The sequence below is a fragment of the Penaeus vannamei genome, chromosome 36, assembly GCF_042767895.1.
Source record: "Penaeus vannamei isolate JL-2024 chromosome 36, ASM4276789v1, whole genome shotgun sequence".
In the NCBI taxonomy this organism is placed as follows: domain Eukaryota; kingdom Metazoa; phylum Arthropoda; class Malacostraca; order Decapoda; family Penaeidae; genus Penaeus; species Penaeus vannamei.
The window spans coordinates 19036024-19051023 of NC_091584.1; the positions used below are offsets into that span (position 1 = coordinate 19036024).

Here is a 15000-nt window from a genome sequence, read left to right on the forward strand (position 1 = left end):
GGGGGGAGGGAGCGAGAGGGAGGGAGGGAGAGTGAAAGAGGAGTCAAGTGAGAGCGAGAGAGAGAAATCAAGAGCGAAAAAAGCAAAACCACTTAAGCGCTTTTTCGCTAACTATTAGCGCCCTCCAATACTGCCAACTCATCGCGCATAAGGATCGGCTCCACGCATAGATTAATGACGACCCTGTCCTATCGGGGAATAACAATCCTGATAACGAGGCAGAGCGGCGAGCGAGGGCGAGAAGGTGCGTAAAACGAGCCTCGGCCGCTCGTTAGCAGGTGTCACGTTGAACGCAAAGACGCTCGTTAGCGCCGCCTCCGATAATTAATCTCTCGCTGCTCATTGACGGATGTCAGCGGCTCACTGACCAATCAGGATCAATTAATGGCATACAAAGAGATCGTTAGGCTAATTAATCCGGCGTGACTTGACTCCTTTCGCTGTCAAATGAGCGTGTAATGCCAGACGTGGTTTTGGCGCCAAAAAGGGGGGGAAATATCCGGTTGCGCATGAGCAATGGCGGCGCTTTCTCGAGCCTAAAATTATTTTATTGAACATCATTATTGATATTATTGTCATTCTTGGTGTTGGGATTATTGATTATAATTATAATCTTATTAATGCTTATTATTAAGAAAACAAATAGAAACAAACAAGTAAACCGGAAAAGGGGAAAGAATGTAAAGTTTTTTTTTTTACACTGTTTCCCCTTCATCCCAACGAGGTCTGTAGGTTCGAAACTCATTACTTTAAGCGTTATTAGATTTTGTACTGTGACTCTATTTTTTTCTATTTTCATTTCAAAATCAATTTTAGTGGTTAGGATCTCCCATTTTCAGCTTACACAATTTTGAAGTAGGTCATTATAAACAGGTAGGCAATTCGAGTATGCCTGCTATTTCTTTTACTTTTATTTATTTATTCATTACTATTATTATTTATCATTTTGGGGACGGGAGGGTTAGCAAAAAAATATAATATTTCCAGTGGTGATGATAATGATAATGATAATAATAGTAGTAGTAGCGGTATCAATTTCATGTATAAACATAAAGAAGATAAAAAAAGCATTAACAATATTCAACTTTCGCGATTATTAGTTTCCCAAGGGATCTGCATACTGTTTACAATATTTGCAACAAAAAGAAATCTTTTACAAACTCGCTCACGCCATTCGCTCCCTTTGCACAAAACGCTCACTCTGCTAAATTTACGCTACGCTACTAAATTCCCAGAAATCCTTTTAGTCTCTCGCTCACAGACCGTTTGTCAAGCTTTACTCAGTTTACACGAATCTGTCCATAATTCAGTTTACGGCGTCAACTAAAACTTACATTATGAATTCGTTTTTTTTTTTTTTTTGGACACCGTCTATTGTGTTTACGTGTGCGGATATTGGTGTAGGTATATAGTTATATCCATCGTATATTCAGCACTTTTTGCTCGTTTTACACGCTTCGCTCGGTTTGCTCAGTACGCTATATCTGTAATTTGGCGAGAATTATGCATTCTAAAGTCAACGAGCAAAGAAAATACGGAGTGCAATAAATACAAAATACATGATAGACAGACATATAAGACTGATAGACAACTAGGTATTCATGTTTACGTTGATTTTTGCGAAGTTGGGGAAGAGAGAGCATCCGCCATCTTGGATTGTGGTTCATGCTTTCGTTTCTGACTTTTATTCTTTGTTTCTTCTCTCTCTCTCTTTCTCTTTTTCTTTCTCTACCCTACCCCTCTCCTTACCCCTCTCTCACCCTACCCCTCTCCCTTTTCTTCTTCCTTTCCCTTCCCCTCCCATCCTCTTTCTCTCCCCATCCCTCTCCCTCTCCCCCTCGCCCACTCTATCCACAAGAGCGGATTGATAGACCAGCCGACCACCCGTCTAGACGACCAGCCGACCAACCATCCAGCCATCCAGCAATCCAGTTGACCACCCGATCAACCGTTCAGCCGACCAGCCATCCAACTATCCAACCATCCACCCGACCAACTATCCACCCGACCAACCATCCACCCGACCAACCATCCACCCGACCAACCAACCATCCGACCAACCATCCACCCGACCAACCATCCACCCGACCAACCATCCACCCGACCAACCAACCATCCACCCGACCAACCATCCACCCGACCAACCAACCATCCGACCAACCATCCACCCGACCAACCAACCATCCGACCAACCATCCACCCGACCAACCCGTCCCACCGACCACCCGACTGCCGACCCGACCAACAGCGGCGTCGGCGGCTCGGAAGATCTTGGTCAGTGTGAATTACAGGCCGCAGAGCCACCTAGCGGGAACGTGTCTCATTACGGAGCTGCCAAGGGTGACGTATCGTTTCCCGGATGTGTCACTAGGGGGGTAGGGAGGGAGGGGAGGAGGGTAGGGGAGGGAAGGGTGAGGAAGGGGAGGGGAAGAGGAAGGAGATCTGGCAGGTAACGCAGGTAAGGTAGGTAGGACGGAAGGGGGAGAGGGGGAGGGAAGGGAGAGAGAGAGAGAGAGAGAGAGAGAGGGAATGAGAGAGAAAGAGAGAAAGATAGAGAGAGATAGAGAGAGAGAGAGAGAGAGAGAGAGAGAGAGAGAATGAGAGAGAAAGAGAGAGAGAGAGAGAAACACGAAATAGTCCTAGCTGTTTTTGTTATCTTTTTGTGAATTCATTCATGGGAAAATTTTCTCTACCTCTTTTCCTCTTCTTCTTCCTCTTCTAACTCCCTTTCTTTACCATTCAAAGGTGAAATGAATAACAAAGACCAACAACGAAGAGAGAGAGAACAAAAACAAACGAGATAACAAACACAACAAAAAAGTATGACAAAGACAGATCTCTCCCTCCAGGCGAAAGAAGGGAAGTGGAAGAAAGAGGAAGATGGAAATAGGCAAGTGCATGATAAACGAGAGAATAAGCGAGTATGCGATAATGGAGAGATTAAGCGAGTATGCGATAAAGGAGTTAATAAGGCAAGTGTGTAATAAAGGTAATGAAAGGAAGAGAGAGGGAGAGAGAGAGAGAGAGAGAGAGAGAGAGAGAGAGAGAGAGAGAGAGAGAGAGAGAGAGAGAGAGAGAGAGAGAGAGAGAGAGAGAGAGAGAGAGAGAGAGAGAGAGAGAGAGAGAGAGAGAGAGAGAGAGAGAGAGAGAGAGAGAATAGAGAGAATAGGGAGAAAGAGAGAGAATAGAGAGAGAGAGAGAGAGAGAGAGAATAGAGAAATAGAGAGAGAGAGAGAGCAGTAAGAATGTATGTAGGTGTGCGTGCGTGCGTGCGTGCGTGCGTGCGTGTAATCAAACAGTCAAATCCAACCCTCCCCCTTTCCCCCTCCCCCTCCCCCCCCTCCTCGCTTTCCCATCAACCGTATGTTACGCGTTCGTCCAATAAATAAAAAGAAGAGGGAAACATTGATAAAAAAAGGAGGAAGCGAGAGAGAGAAAGACAGACAGAAGGAGGAAGGGCAGACGGGAAAGACAGAGGGAAGGAAGGAGAGAGAGGGAGAGGGAGAGGGAGAGAGAGAGAGAGAGACAGAGATGGAAAGGGAGAGAGAGAGAGAGAGAGAGAGAGAGAGAGAGAGAGATGAACTGCACAACTAAAAAAGCACATGGCCGAAGAAGGGGGAGAGAAGGGGGAAGAGGGGGGGAATGCGGGTTAGGGAGGAACAAAACAGGGTTACAGGCGACGTGGTTTGACCCTTCTTTCTAGATAAGAATAAGAGTGAGAATAGCGTGAAAAGATAATGTCGGATGTAAATAGGCAAAGGGCTGAGAAAAATTAAGGTGTGATAGGGGGAGGTGGGGGGGGGTAGAGGGGAGGGAGGGGGGAGGGGAAAAGGGTTGCATCATCTGTCTACCTATCTTCCATAATATCTCTCTTTCTGTCTTTGTTTCTTTCTCTCTCTTTCTCTTTCTCTCTATTTTTATATCTCTCTCTCTATCTATCTATCTATTTATCTATCTATCTATCTATCTGTCTATCTGTCTGTCTGACTGTCTGTCTGTCTTTCTGTCTATCTATCTATCTATCTATCTATGTATCTCTTCTTCTATTACTGTCTCTATATATGCACCTTTCTGTCTATCATTCTGTCTATTACTTTAAAAAACTACAATTAATACCATCTACCACTTTTCTTACACACAAACCATTCATACCTAACGTACCATCTACCCTCAACAGACCATATTATCTACCTATCTACCTCTTTAAACAGCACTCTACCCATTAACTCTACCGTCCCATCACTAAACGCAATCTTATCTACTTCATGGACCCCTTATCTACCTATCTACCATCCCCAAACATCCTTTTATCTACCCCTCAACACCAGGTACTCGCTTATCTACCTTTTTATCTACCATCCAACACCCTGACATGATATTCACCGCACATACATACACACACACCCTGGTATCCGCTGCACATACATATACACACACGCTTACAAGTGCACGCACACACGAGGGCACGCACACACACAAGCACACGCACATGCACACATACGCACAAACACATGCACGCACACATACGCACACACTTGCAAACGCACACACATACATACACTTACAAACGGACGAACACATACTTACACTCACACACAACACACACGCACAAAAACACACCCTCCCTCCCTCTCCTCCCTCTCCCCTCCCTATCTCTCCCCTTCCCTTCCCTTCCTTTCTCTTTCCTTTCCATCCTCTTCCCTCCTTCTTTCTTTCATTCGTTCCCTTTCCCTCCCACTTCATTTTCCTCCTCTCATCTCGCTCTTTTCTTTCCTCCTTTTCTTTCATCATTATTTTCCCTTCCCTCCCCTCTTCTCTTCTCTCTCCTTCCCTATTTTTTTCCTGTTCCTCTCCTTCCACTCATTTCCTCTTCCCTCCTTCCTTTTTTCATTCGTTCCTACTTCCCTCCCCTTTCCCCCTTCCTCTTCCCTTCCCCCCTCTTTCCTCTTCTTCCCTTCCCTCCTCTTCCCTTTCTTCCTCTTCCCTCCCCTTCCCTCACTTCCCTCCAATTCTTTACCTTTTTCCTTCCATTCCCTCCCCTTATTTTCCCTCCGTTTCTCTCTCTTTTTGCCTTTTCCTTCTCCTCTACCAATGCCTGGAAATAGAGAGAGAGAGGAAGAGGGAGGGAAAGAGAGAGAGAGAGAAAGAGAGAGAGAGAGAGAGAGAGAGAGAGAGAGAGAGAGAGAGAGAGAGAGAGAGAGAGAGAGAGAGAGAGAGAGAGAGAGAGAGAGAGAGAGAGAGAGAGAGAGAGAGAGAGAGAGAGAGAGAGAGAGAAAATAAGATCAAGAGAACAAGAGATCAGAAAAAGAGTGAGCGTGATATATATATCTATATATATATATATATATATATATATATATATATATATATATATATATATATATATATATATATATATAAACGAAAGAGAGAGAGAGAGAGAGAGAGAGAGCAGTTCGCAGACCCATCCTCCTCTCCTTCCTTCCCACCATCTTCCCCCTCCTCCTCTCCCCTACCCCCCTCCTTCCCTCAGGAGTCTCACAGAGCGAGCCGAGGGAGAGCGCCAGACCCCCCCCCCCCCCCCTAGTTGTCCACTTCCAGGTAGCCCCGCGAGCCCGGGCGCCGTGGCCCAAGCAGCGGCCAACCACCTGACAGATAATTAAAGGTTTGGGGAGCCTCCCTACCCCCCTCCCCACTATCCCCCTCTATCCCCCTCTATTCCCTTCCCCCTAACCCTACACCCCTCTATCCCCCTCCCCTCGAGAGATCGGTCCGAAAGGGCGATTTCCCCATGGGTTCGACACGGCATCTTGACCTCTGTCTGGGTCCCGCTCGGACTCTTCTGGTCTTGTGGTCTTGTCTTGCCCCGAGTAGGTAATTATATGTTACAACAGGTTATGGCCGGGTTGGGGTTTGTTGGATAGGGGGGAGGGGGTGGTAGGGGGCGAGAGAGAGGTGGGGAGGGGGTAGAGGGGCGAGAGGGAGGGGGAGTAGAGGGGCGAGGGAGGGGGAGTAGGGGGGCGAGGGAGGGAATGGGGGTGGAGGGGTAGGGAGATGGGTGGGTGGATGGGTAGGGAGGATAGGGGGTAGGGAAGGTGGGGTGTTGGAGATAGAGGGATGGGGGGTGTAAAGGGGTGGGAAAAGAGGAAGGGAAGAGGGAGGGAGGAAAGGAAGGAGAGGGAGAAACAAAACAGAGACAGTCTTGAAGGTAAACAAACAAAGAGAAAACTGCGGTAACCGAAGGAAAACAAATGGAAAAATATAAAACCATAACAGAGGAAAGAGATACGCTAAGAAAAGGAGAAAGAAAGAAAGAGAGAGAGAGAGGGGGAGGGAGGGAGGAGGGAGAGATAGAGAAGAGAAAGAGAGAGAGAGAGAGAGAGAGAGAGAGAGAGAGAGAGAGAGAGAGAGAGAGAGAGAGAGAGAGAGAGACAGAGAGAGAGACAGAGAGACAGGCAGAGAGAGAGTGAAGAAAAAGAAGAAAGAGAGAGAAAAATGAAGAGAGAAAGAAAAAAAATAAAGAGAAAGAAAGAGAAAAAAAATAAAGAGAAGAAAGAAAGAGAGACAAAGCAGAAGGAAGAGACAGAGAGAGAGAGAGAGAGAGATGCTATACCCAGCAGATGGTAGCGCTATCCCCCTCCCCACAGGTGGCAAGGATAATTTCTATCACAAACGCCATTAGGACTTTGGCTAACAGGTGCTCCAGAATTAAAACAATTAAGACATGCTGTTATAAATGGACATACAATCTAATTTAGACCAAATGATGATGTAATGAATAAATAAAAGGGTAGCTGGGAGAAATTTACCATTGGTCGTATATATGTATATATATATATATATATATATATATATATATATATATATATATATATATATATATATATATACATATATATATGTATATATATGCATATATATATACATACATACATATATATATATATATATATATATATATATATATATATATATATGTGTGTGTGTGTGTGTGTGTGTGTGTGTGTGTGTGTGTGTGTGTGTGTGTGTGTGTGTGTGCATATGTATATGTATATGTATATGTATATATATACATATATACATATGCACACACATACACACACACACACATATATATATATATATATATATATATATATATATATATATATATATATATATATATATATATATATATATATTCATATATGGATATATGTATGTATGAGAGAGATAAAATATATAATGATGTTTGTGGTGATAAGAAAAGATCGCAGTGTTGACAAAAGAATTCATATTGACCATAACAACAAAATGGTGATGAGAATAATATTCATTGCAATAAAGGCAAAAGAGAGAAAAGGAAATACAAATAACCATCGTAAATCTTCGATACAAACACACAAACAAACGCATAATTACGGAAAGATATCTTCATCTGAGAGTGAAGGAGAGAAAGAGAGACAGAGACAGAGAGAGAGAGAGAGAGAGAGAGAGAGAGAGAGAGAGAGAGAGAGAGAGAGAGAGAGAGAGAGAGAGAGAGAGAGAGACAGACAGGCAGACAGACAGACAGGCAGACAGACAGACAGACAGAGACAGACAGACAGACAGATAGACAGAGACAGATGGGAAGATGTGATAAAAACAAAGCAGGTGATAAAAACAAAACACAAATAGATAAATAAAGAAATTAAAAACCACGAAAAATCAAAAACCAAAACAAAAAACCCAACCAATATCCCCCCTCCCCCCTCCATCCTCCCCCAACCCCCCACCCCTTCCCCAAGCCCCTTACCCCCAACCCCCACCCCCTACCCCCCACCCCCTACCCCCACAAAAAAAACACACCTCTATCGAAACAAGGAGATAATGACACACACGCTAATAGGCTAATGGACGCAGATGACGGCCAAGGAGAGAAGCAATAACCGGGCCGCTGATACATACTCTCAAAGGTGATACATACTCATCCCGAAGCGGCGGGGGCGAGCAAATAATGATGATGATGGTGGAGGAGGAGGAGGAGGAGGAGGAGGAGAAGGAGGTGAGGATGGAGGAGGTGTGATGATGGTGGTGATGATGATGGTGGAGGAGGAGGAGGAGGAGGAGAAGGAGAAGAGGATGGAAGAAGGAAGAGGAGAAGGAGAAGAGGATGGAAGAAGGAGGAGGAGAAAGATAAGAGGATGGAAGAAGGAGGAGAAGAAGAGGATGGAAGAAGGAGGAGGAGAAGCAGAAGAGAAATGGAAGAAGGAGGAGAAAGGAAGAGAGATTGGAGGAAGTGTGATGATGGTGGTGGTGGAAGGAGGAGGAGGGAGGAGAAGGAGGGGAGGATGGAGATGTGATGATGGTGGTGGTGAAGGTGGGGAAAGAGGAGGATGAGGATAAAGAGGAGGAGAGGATGAAGGTGTGATGATGGTGGAGCTTGGAAGGAGAGGGCGATGGTGGTATGATGTAATGATGATGATGGAAGGAAAAGAAATTATAAAAAGGGTGATGCAGGAGATGTAGAAGACAGAAAAAAGAGCAAAAAGAAAACGAAGAAAGACAGGGAAAGACAGAAAGAGAGAAGGGGAAGGATTACGGGGGGTATAGAGGAAGAGGAGAGGGGAGGAGTAAGGGCAGGAAGGGAAGGAGGGAAAGGATAGGGGAAGGGCGGGAAAGGGTTAGGGCAGGGAGAGGGAGGTAAAGGGCGGGGAGGGAGAAAGAACTGGCAGGGAGAGGGAAAGGTGGGGTAAAAGGCAAGAGGATGCGTGAGGAAGTGAGGTGGGAGGGAGGGGGGAGGTGACTGATGAGGGGGAGGGAGGGAAGGAGGGAGGGAGATCTAAGGCCAGGGAGGGAGGGATAGGGAGGGTGAAGGGAGGGAGGAAGATCTAAGGCGGGGAGGGAGGGGTAGGAAGGGAAATAAAGGAGGGAGGAAGATCTAAGACGGGGAGGGGTGGGTGGGGGGGGTGAAGGGAGAGGGGAGGGGAATGGAATTTCGAACTCAGGAGGGAAAGGAGGAAAGGATCTGGAAACACCCAAAAGGAAGGGTTTGGGAAGCGAGCGACGTGTCCAAGAGAGGAAGAAGGGAGGGAATGTGCGGGGGAGGGGGAAAGAGGAGGGAGGAGGGGGGAGGGGGAAGGGGGAGGGGGGTGGGGGTGCAGGTGTTCCTCATACCTCTATGATGAGCGCGTCACTCACTTCCGCCGCACACACACCCCCAACCCCCCCACCCCTCCCCCCTCATGTCCGGTCTGACTGTCGGGGGAAAAATCTTCTCCTGGGAAACCTTTTTTTTCTTTCTTTCTTTCTTTCTTTCTTTTCTTTTTTATTGCTCTCTGCTGCCACCACTTTAACGAACGACCAAAAGATAAAATAAAGAGCGGGAGAACGACTCATGAACGACGAGGTAGTCTTTGAAATGACGACTCTCGGTTTGTCAAGTGATATAAAAGGCGAATCTCAACGACGACCTCATGAATGTTGGGGATTTCTAAAACTACAACAACGACCTTTTCTTCTTCTTTGTCTTCTTCTTTTAACACGTACGACTGCTTCTACCATTTACGGTCGATTTGATTATCTTAAATGGACTAAAAGCACAGTCTCTAAGACTTTTAATTATCGCTTACGACTTCTAAGACTACCACACACGACCACTTGGACCACTTTAGATCACCACTGAGGAACCGTTTAATTATCTTTTTAATTACCACTTTCGACCACACTGCAGAAGCTCTTAACTACTTTTATAGACCCAAATAGCCTTAACTATCATCTACGACCACTTGAACGTTCAATTACCTCGCCAAACAAACACTTGATAAACATAACTACCACTTACGACCACTTGAACGACTCTGAATAGCCATTTACCTCGCCAAAACCACCCAGAACGACCAATTAAACTGCTAGGAAATACTCCCGACCACCACCATTAATTAACTCACTTGATTAAACAATTAATGTCCTAATTAAAATGACCAGAATCACTTGTTATCTCATGTAAACAATTATTATGATAATGTTGAGGTATATAAACATGCGAGTGTATGTATGTATATTAATGTGCGTGTGTGAGAGAGAGAGGGTGAGAAAAAAAGGTATATGAAAGTATGTATGTGTATATCTATATTTTTTTTCTTTATGGATTTCATTCTCGTTGTCATTATTACGATCATTATCCTTACTGCTATTTATCATCACTGCAAAATCATTATCATTACCATCATAAAATCATTCTTATCATCCGTAGTTTCACATTGCCATACCCCCTCTCCCCCTCTCCCCTCTCCCCCTTTCCCCCCTCTCCCCTCTCCCCTCTCCCCCTTTCCCCCCTCCCCCCTTCTCCCCTCTCCCCCCCTCCCTCCCCATCTTCTCCCTCGCCGAATATAAAAATGAAAACGAGCTAGTTCTTATTGAAACCACAGGGGGTGTACAGGGTGAGGGAGAGGGGGGGGGGTTGTCTCACAGGAAGGGGTGGATAAAATAGAGAGAAGGGGGAGGGGAGGGGAATGAGGGGGGGTATGGGGAAGGAGAGTGGGGGGAAGAGAGGGAATGATAAATGAGGGGGAGGAGAGAAGGAGAAAGATGGGGGGAGGGAGGCACGTAGGGAGAGAGAGAGAGAGCGGAGAAAAGGAGAGAGACAAAGAGAGAGAGACAAGAGACAAGAGAAAGAGAGGATGATATCTACAACGGAAAGAAACAAGACAAACAGAAAGAAAAAAAGAAAGAGAAAAACAAAGAAAACAACAACAAAAAACGAATGAAAGAAAAAGAAAAATAGAAGAAAAAAAGGAGGAAATATAGCGATATATCAAAAGAAAGAAATATATTTCAACCAAGCATATAAAATTCACCCACCTTTCGCTCTATCGGAAATTCATATATCATGGTGTATTGGAAGCAGGAGGAGGTGGGGAGAGGGGGGAGAGGGGGGGGGTGGAAAGCCTGGAGGGGAAGGAGGGAGGGGAGGCGGATGTGTGGAGGGAGGGGGGTGTTATATCATGATTTATGCATCGGATTAAAAATGTAGCTATTTTTTTTTTTTCATTTATTATCATTTTTCTTTATTATCGTTCTATTTTTTTACTGTTTTCTTTTTTTTTTCTACTCTTCTGTCTACATTTTTCCCATTTTTTCCTATTTCTTTCGTTTTTAATTTTCTTTTTCCTTCTCCTTCCACTTCTTCCCTCCCATACAACCTCATTTCTCCTTTCTATCTCTTTCTCCATCCATCTTTATCTCATTTTCTTTCCCTCCATTTCTCCCACTTCCTCTCCTTTCTTCTCTCTCATTCACCCTCCCTCCCTCTTCCTCCTTCCCCGTCTCCTCATCCTCCCCCTCTCCCTCATTTATCTCTATCTCCTCTTTCTTTCCATCTCTCTCTTCCACCCTCTCTCTCCTTCTCTCTCCATCTCCATCTCTCCCTTCCACCCTCTCTCTCCTTCTCTCTCCCTCTCCCTCTTTCTCTCCCTCCCTCTCTTTCCATCTCTCCCTCCCTTCCACCCTCCCCCCCTCCTTCCCTTCGCCTACCCCCTCCCCCTCCCCGTATATCACACTGTATTAGACGACAGAGGAGGGGGAGAAGGGGGGGAGGGGTAAAAAGGTAGATAAATAGAAAGAAAGAAAGAAAAAAAATCTCATAATTCAGCTATTAAGAAGTCACTCAAAAAAAAAGAAAATAGAAGAAAGAAAGAAAGAAAAAAACGGAAATCGATCTGTATTTATTAGTATCATAAATTCTTCTCTGTTAATAAATTCCTGAATGTTCGAGACCCTCGGGAATTAGACAAAGGGGAGAACTGGAAGAAATGATAAATTGTAGATAGAAAAAAGGAAGGAGAGGAGGAGGATAAAGAGAGAACGAAGCATAAACACGAATTAAAAAGCGAATTGAAAGAAAATTAAGACAATTGATTTTTTTCTTTCCTGTTAATTCATTGATTTAATGGCCTATTATCTATTTTTTATTTTCCATTCATTTTTTTTTTCGAGAAACGGCGATAATATTTGGAAGTTTCAATCTTTCTCCACATTTTTTTCTCTCTTCCTCAGTACTCTTTCCATCTTATTCTTCTTGTTCCTTATTCTCCTTTCTCTTCTTCCCTCTCTCTCCCTCTCCTTCTCCCTCTCTCTCTCTCGCTCTCCCCCCCCCCCACACTCTCTCTCTCTCTCTCTCGCCCCCCTCTCTCTCTCTCTCTCTCTCTTCCTCCATCCTTCCCCTAATGCCTCTCCATTCCGTTTATCTTTCACATTATCAATATTGTTGTTGTCGCAAGATCCCTGTTTTCTTTCTATTTGCATAAACTTTGAACTAATACCCTTCCCTGCCTCCCTCCCCCCTCCCCTACCCCCTTCTCACCCCCACCCCCTAAAAGTCGCCATCGTTTAACATCAAAAGTTTAAGAAACGTTAAGCGGTTTTATTTTCTTCTTCTTCTCTTTTTTTCTTTCTTTCTTTCTTTCTTCTCTCTCTCTCTCTTTTTTTTCTTTTTCTTTTTCTTAACTTGTTTTCCTTAAATTGATGGTGTTTTCTTATCAATGTTTGGAGCTTCCCTATTCTTTTTTCCCCTTTTTTTCTTCTTCCTCCCTCCCCTTCCTTCTTCCTCCTTTCCTTTACCCTCTCTTCCTTTTTTCTCCCTTTATTTCCCCTCTGTTCCTTCTTCCCTTCCTTTTTCCCCTCTTCCTCTTTTCTTACTTCCTCCCTTCCTTCTCCCCTTTTCCTGCCTTCCTCTCTTCCTTCTTCCTCTCTCTTCCTCCCTTCCTCTTTTCTTACTTCCTCCCTTCCTTCTTCTCTTTTTCCTCCCTTCCTCTCTTCCTCTCTTCCTCCCTTCCTTCTTCCTCTCTCTCTTCCTCCCTCCTTCCTTTTAACAAACCTAAAACACCACCCCTTGCACACGTACACACACGTCAACACGAATCAAAGAAACCATCTTACACATTTCTTACCAGATTGGCGTCACTTTGAGAGAGAGAGAGAGAGAGAGAGAGAGAGAGAGAGAGAGAGAGAGAGAGAGAGAGAGAGAGAGAGAGAGAGAGAGAGAGAGAGAGAGAGAGACAGACAGACAGACAGACAGACAGAGAGAGAGAGAGACAGACAGACAGACAGACAGACAGACAGACAGACAGAGACAGAGACAGAGAGATGCATAGAGAGACAGAGAGAGAGAGAAAAAAAGACAGAGACAGACAGAGAGAGATGACAGAGATAGACGCGGATACAAATTGAGAAAGAGACTGAAGGATTGATGTAAAAAGGAAAGAGAGAAAGGGACTTAAAAGAAAACTGAATAAAAGCAAGAAAAAATAGGAAATCTAAAACCAAAACTTATATACAAAAAGATTTAAATTCAAAGCACATATTTCTTCTCTTTCTTTCTTTTACAATTCAACTGTTCCTTTTTATCATATTTCTGTCTCTCTTCCTATTTTTTTCCCCTTTAACAGCGAATATGCATTTTGTCGGAAATTAATGTGAATAGACAGAGAAGCTTTTATCCGGGTTACGGGGAGGGGAGGGGGAGGTGGGGGCGGGAGGAGAGGGGGGGTGGGGAAGGGGGGGCCGGGGAGGGGGTCGGGTGGGGATTAAGGGTTTCTCGAGACTGTTAATTATCATTGCTTTCGTTACTATTGCTTTAAAGTGTTCCGTTTGCATTATTTTCACCGCGATGAGGCAGTGAGTATACGACAGAGCAAAATTTCCAGCACATTCTTTAAAGCAAATTGCAAATTCCATTAAGCGCGAGATTAATAAGAGTCACTGTAAGACTTAAGTAAAAAATCCCGGAGAAAGAGGAGGAGAAAGAATATATGAAATTAAGAAAAAGGATTAGAACTGAATACATAATGTACCATAAAGATACGAATATAAGGAGCAAGATAAAACTAAAATACAGAAAAAAAGGAAACTTAAGCAGAAAATAGAGTTAAATATATAAAATTACTAAGATAAACAAACAAACGCATACAAATAAAAATAATAAAAACATACACCCCAACCAGTAAATAAATTTCCCGCCAAAAAAAAGGCGGGAAAAAAAATCAAAACAACAAAAATGGCGCCACGTCTTCTTCCACCTTACCTGTGTTTGTGTGAGACCAAGTTTGGCAGCAAGTTCAGCTCTCTCTGGCAGCGATAGATATTGAGTCCTTTGGAAAATTTTATTGAGTTGTTGCAGTTGAAGAGATGAATAGATGGTCCGCGGCTTTCGCATTTTCTTGCCTTTCCCGCCAACACGGACTGTCGCCTCGTCTTCGGGTTTTTCTGTTGGGGAGAAGAGAGGAGGTCAGGGATTCCGTTGGTTTGGTTTTGATGCTGTTTGTGGGTGGGTTTGTTTGGTTTGTTTGTCTGCGGGTGGGTTTGTTTGGTTGGTTTGTCTGCGGGTGTGTTTGTTTGGTTGGTTTGTCTGTGGGTGCGTTGTTTGGTTTGCTTGTTCGTGTTTGTTTGTCTTGTGTTTGTGGCTGCGTTGTTTGTTTGTGTGTGTATTTATCTGGTTGTTTTTGTTCGTTTTTGTTTGTTTTGTTAAGGGCGAATAGAACTGACTTTTATGTTTTATGTATTCGTTATATATATACATTTATGTAGTGTTTTACATGTTATAAACCTTATATAAAGAAGTATATCAATAAACATGTGTGAGCAACTTTTTCCTCACAATTACATATTTGTGCATCGCAATATAGTTATATTCATCAATCACTATTTAAGATAGATAGATATAAAGGCCGATAGATAATTAGCTAGATAGAGCAATTAAGCATGCACAGAGACGCAAAAAATACCGAGTGTTTGAAGAATAGATAAAAAAAACAAAACAAAGAAAAAACAGGAGATAAATTGATATATAAATTCGAAACCAGAACCACAGAAATAATTTCAAAGGTGATTCATATATATGCAAAACAACGCTATGAGGAATAAATAAACAAGACAACCATGGAACAACCAAATAAACAACACAAAACACCGAACTGCCAACAATTCGGAATTTCAGGCAGAACCTGATTTTTTTTTTTTTTTTTTTTTTAAGCCTTGCAATCTTTAAATTCATGTTTAAATTTC

General features: G+C 43.6%; 1 protein-coding gene across 1 annotated transcript in view; it reads right to left on the minus strand.

Moving 5' to 3' along the window:
• The window catches only part of LOC113803361 (homeotic protein distal-less), a 134572-nt gene that overhangs the window by 50064 nt on the left and 69508 nt on the right, over positions 1-15000 (minus strand). Inside the window, exon 2 of the mRNA XM_070114485.1 lies at positions 14021-14202. Coding sequence (XP_069970586.1) covers positions 14021-14202 — 182 coding nt within the window. The remainder of the gene's footprint in view (positions 1-14020; positions 14203-15000) is intronic.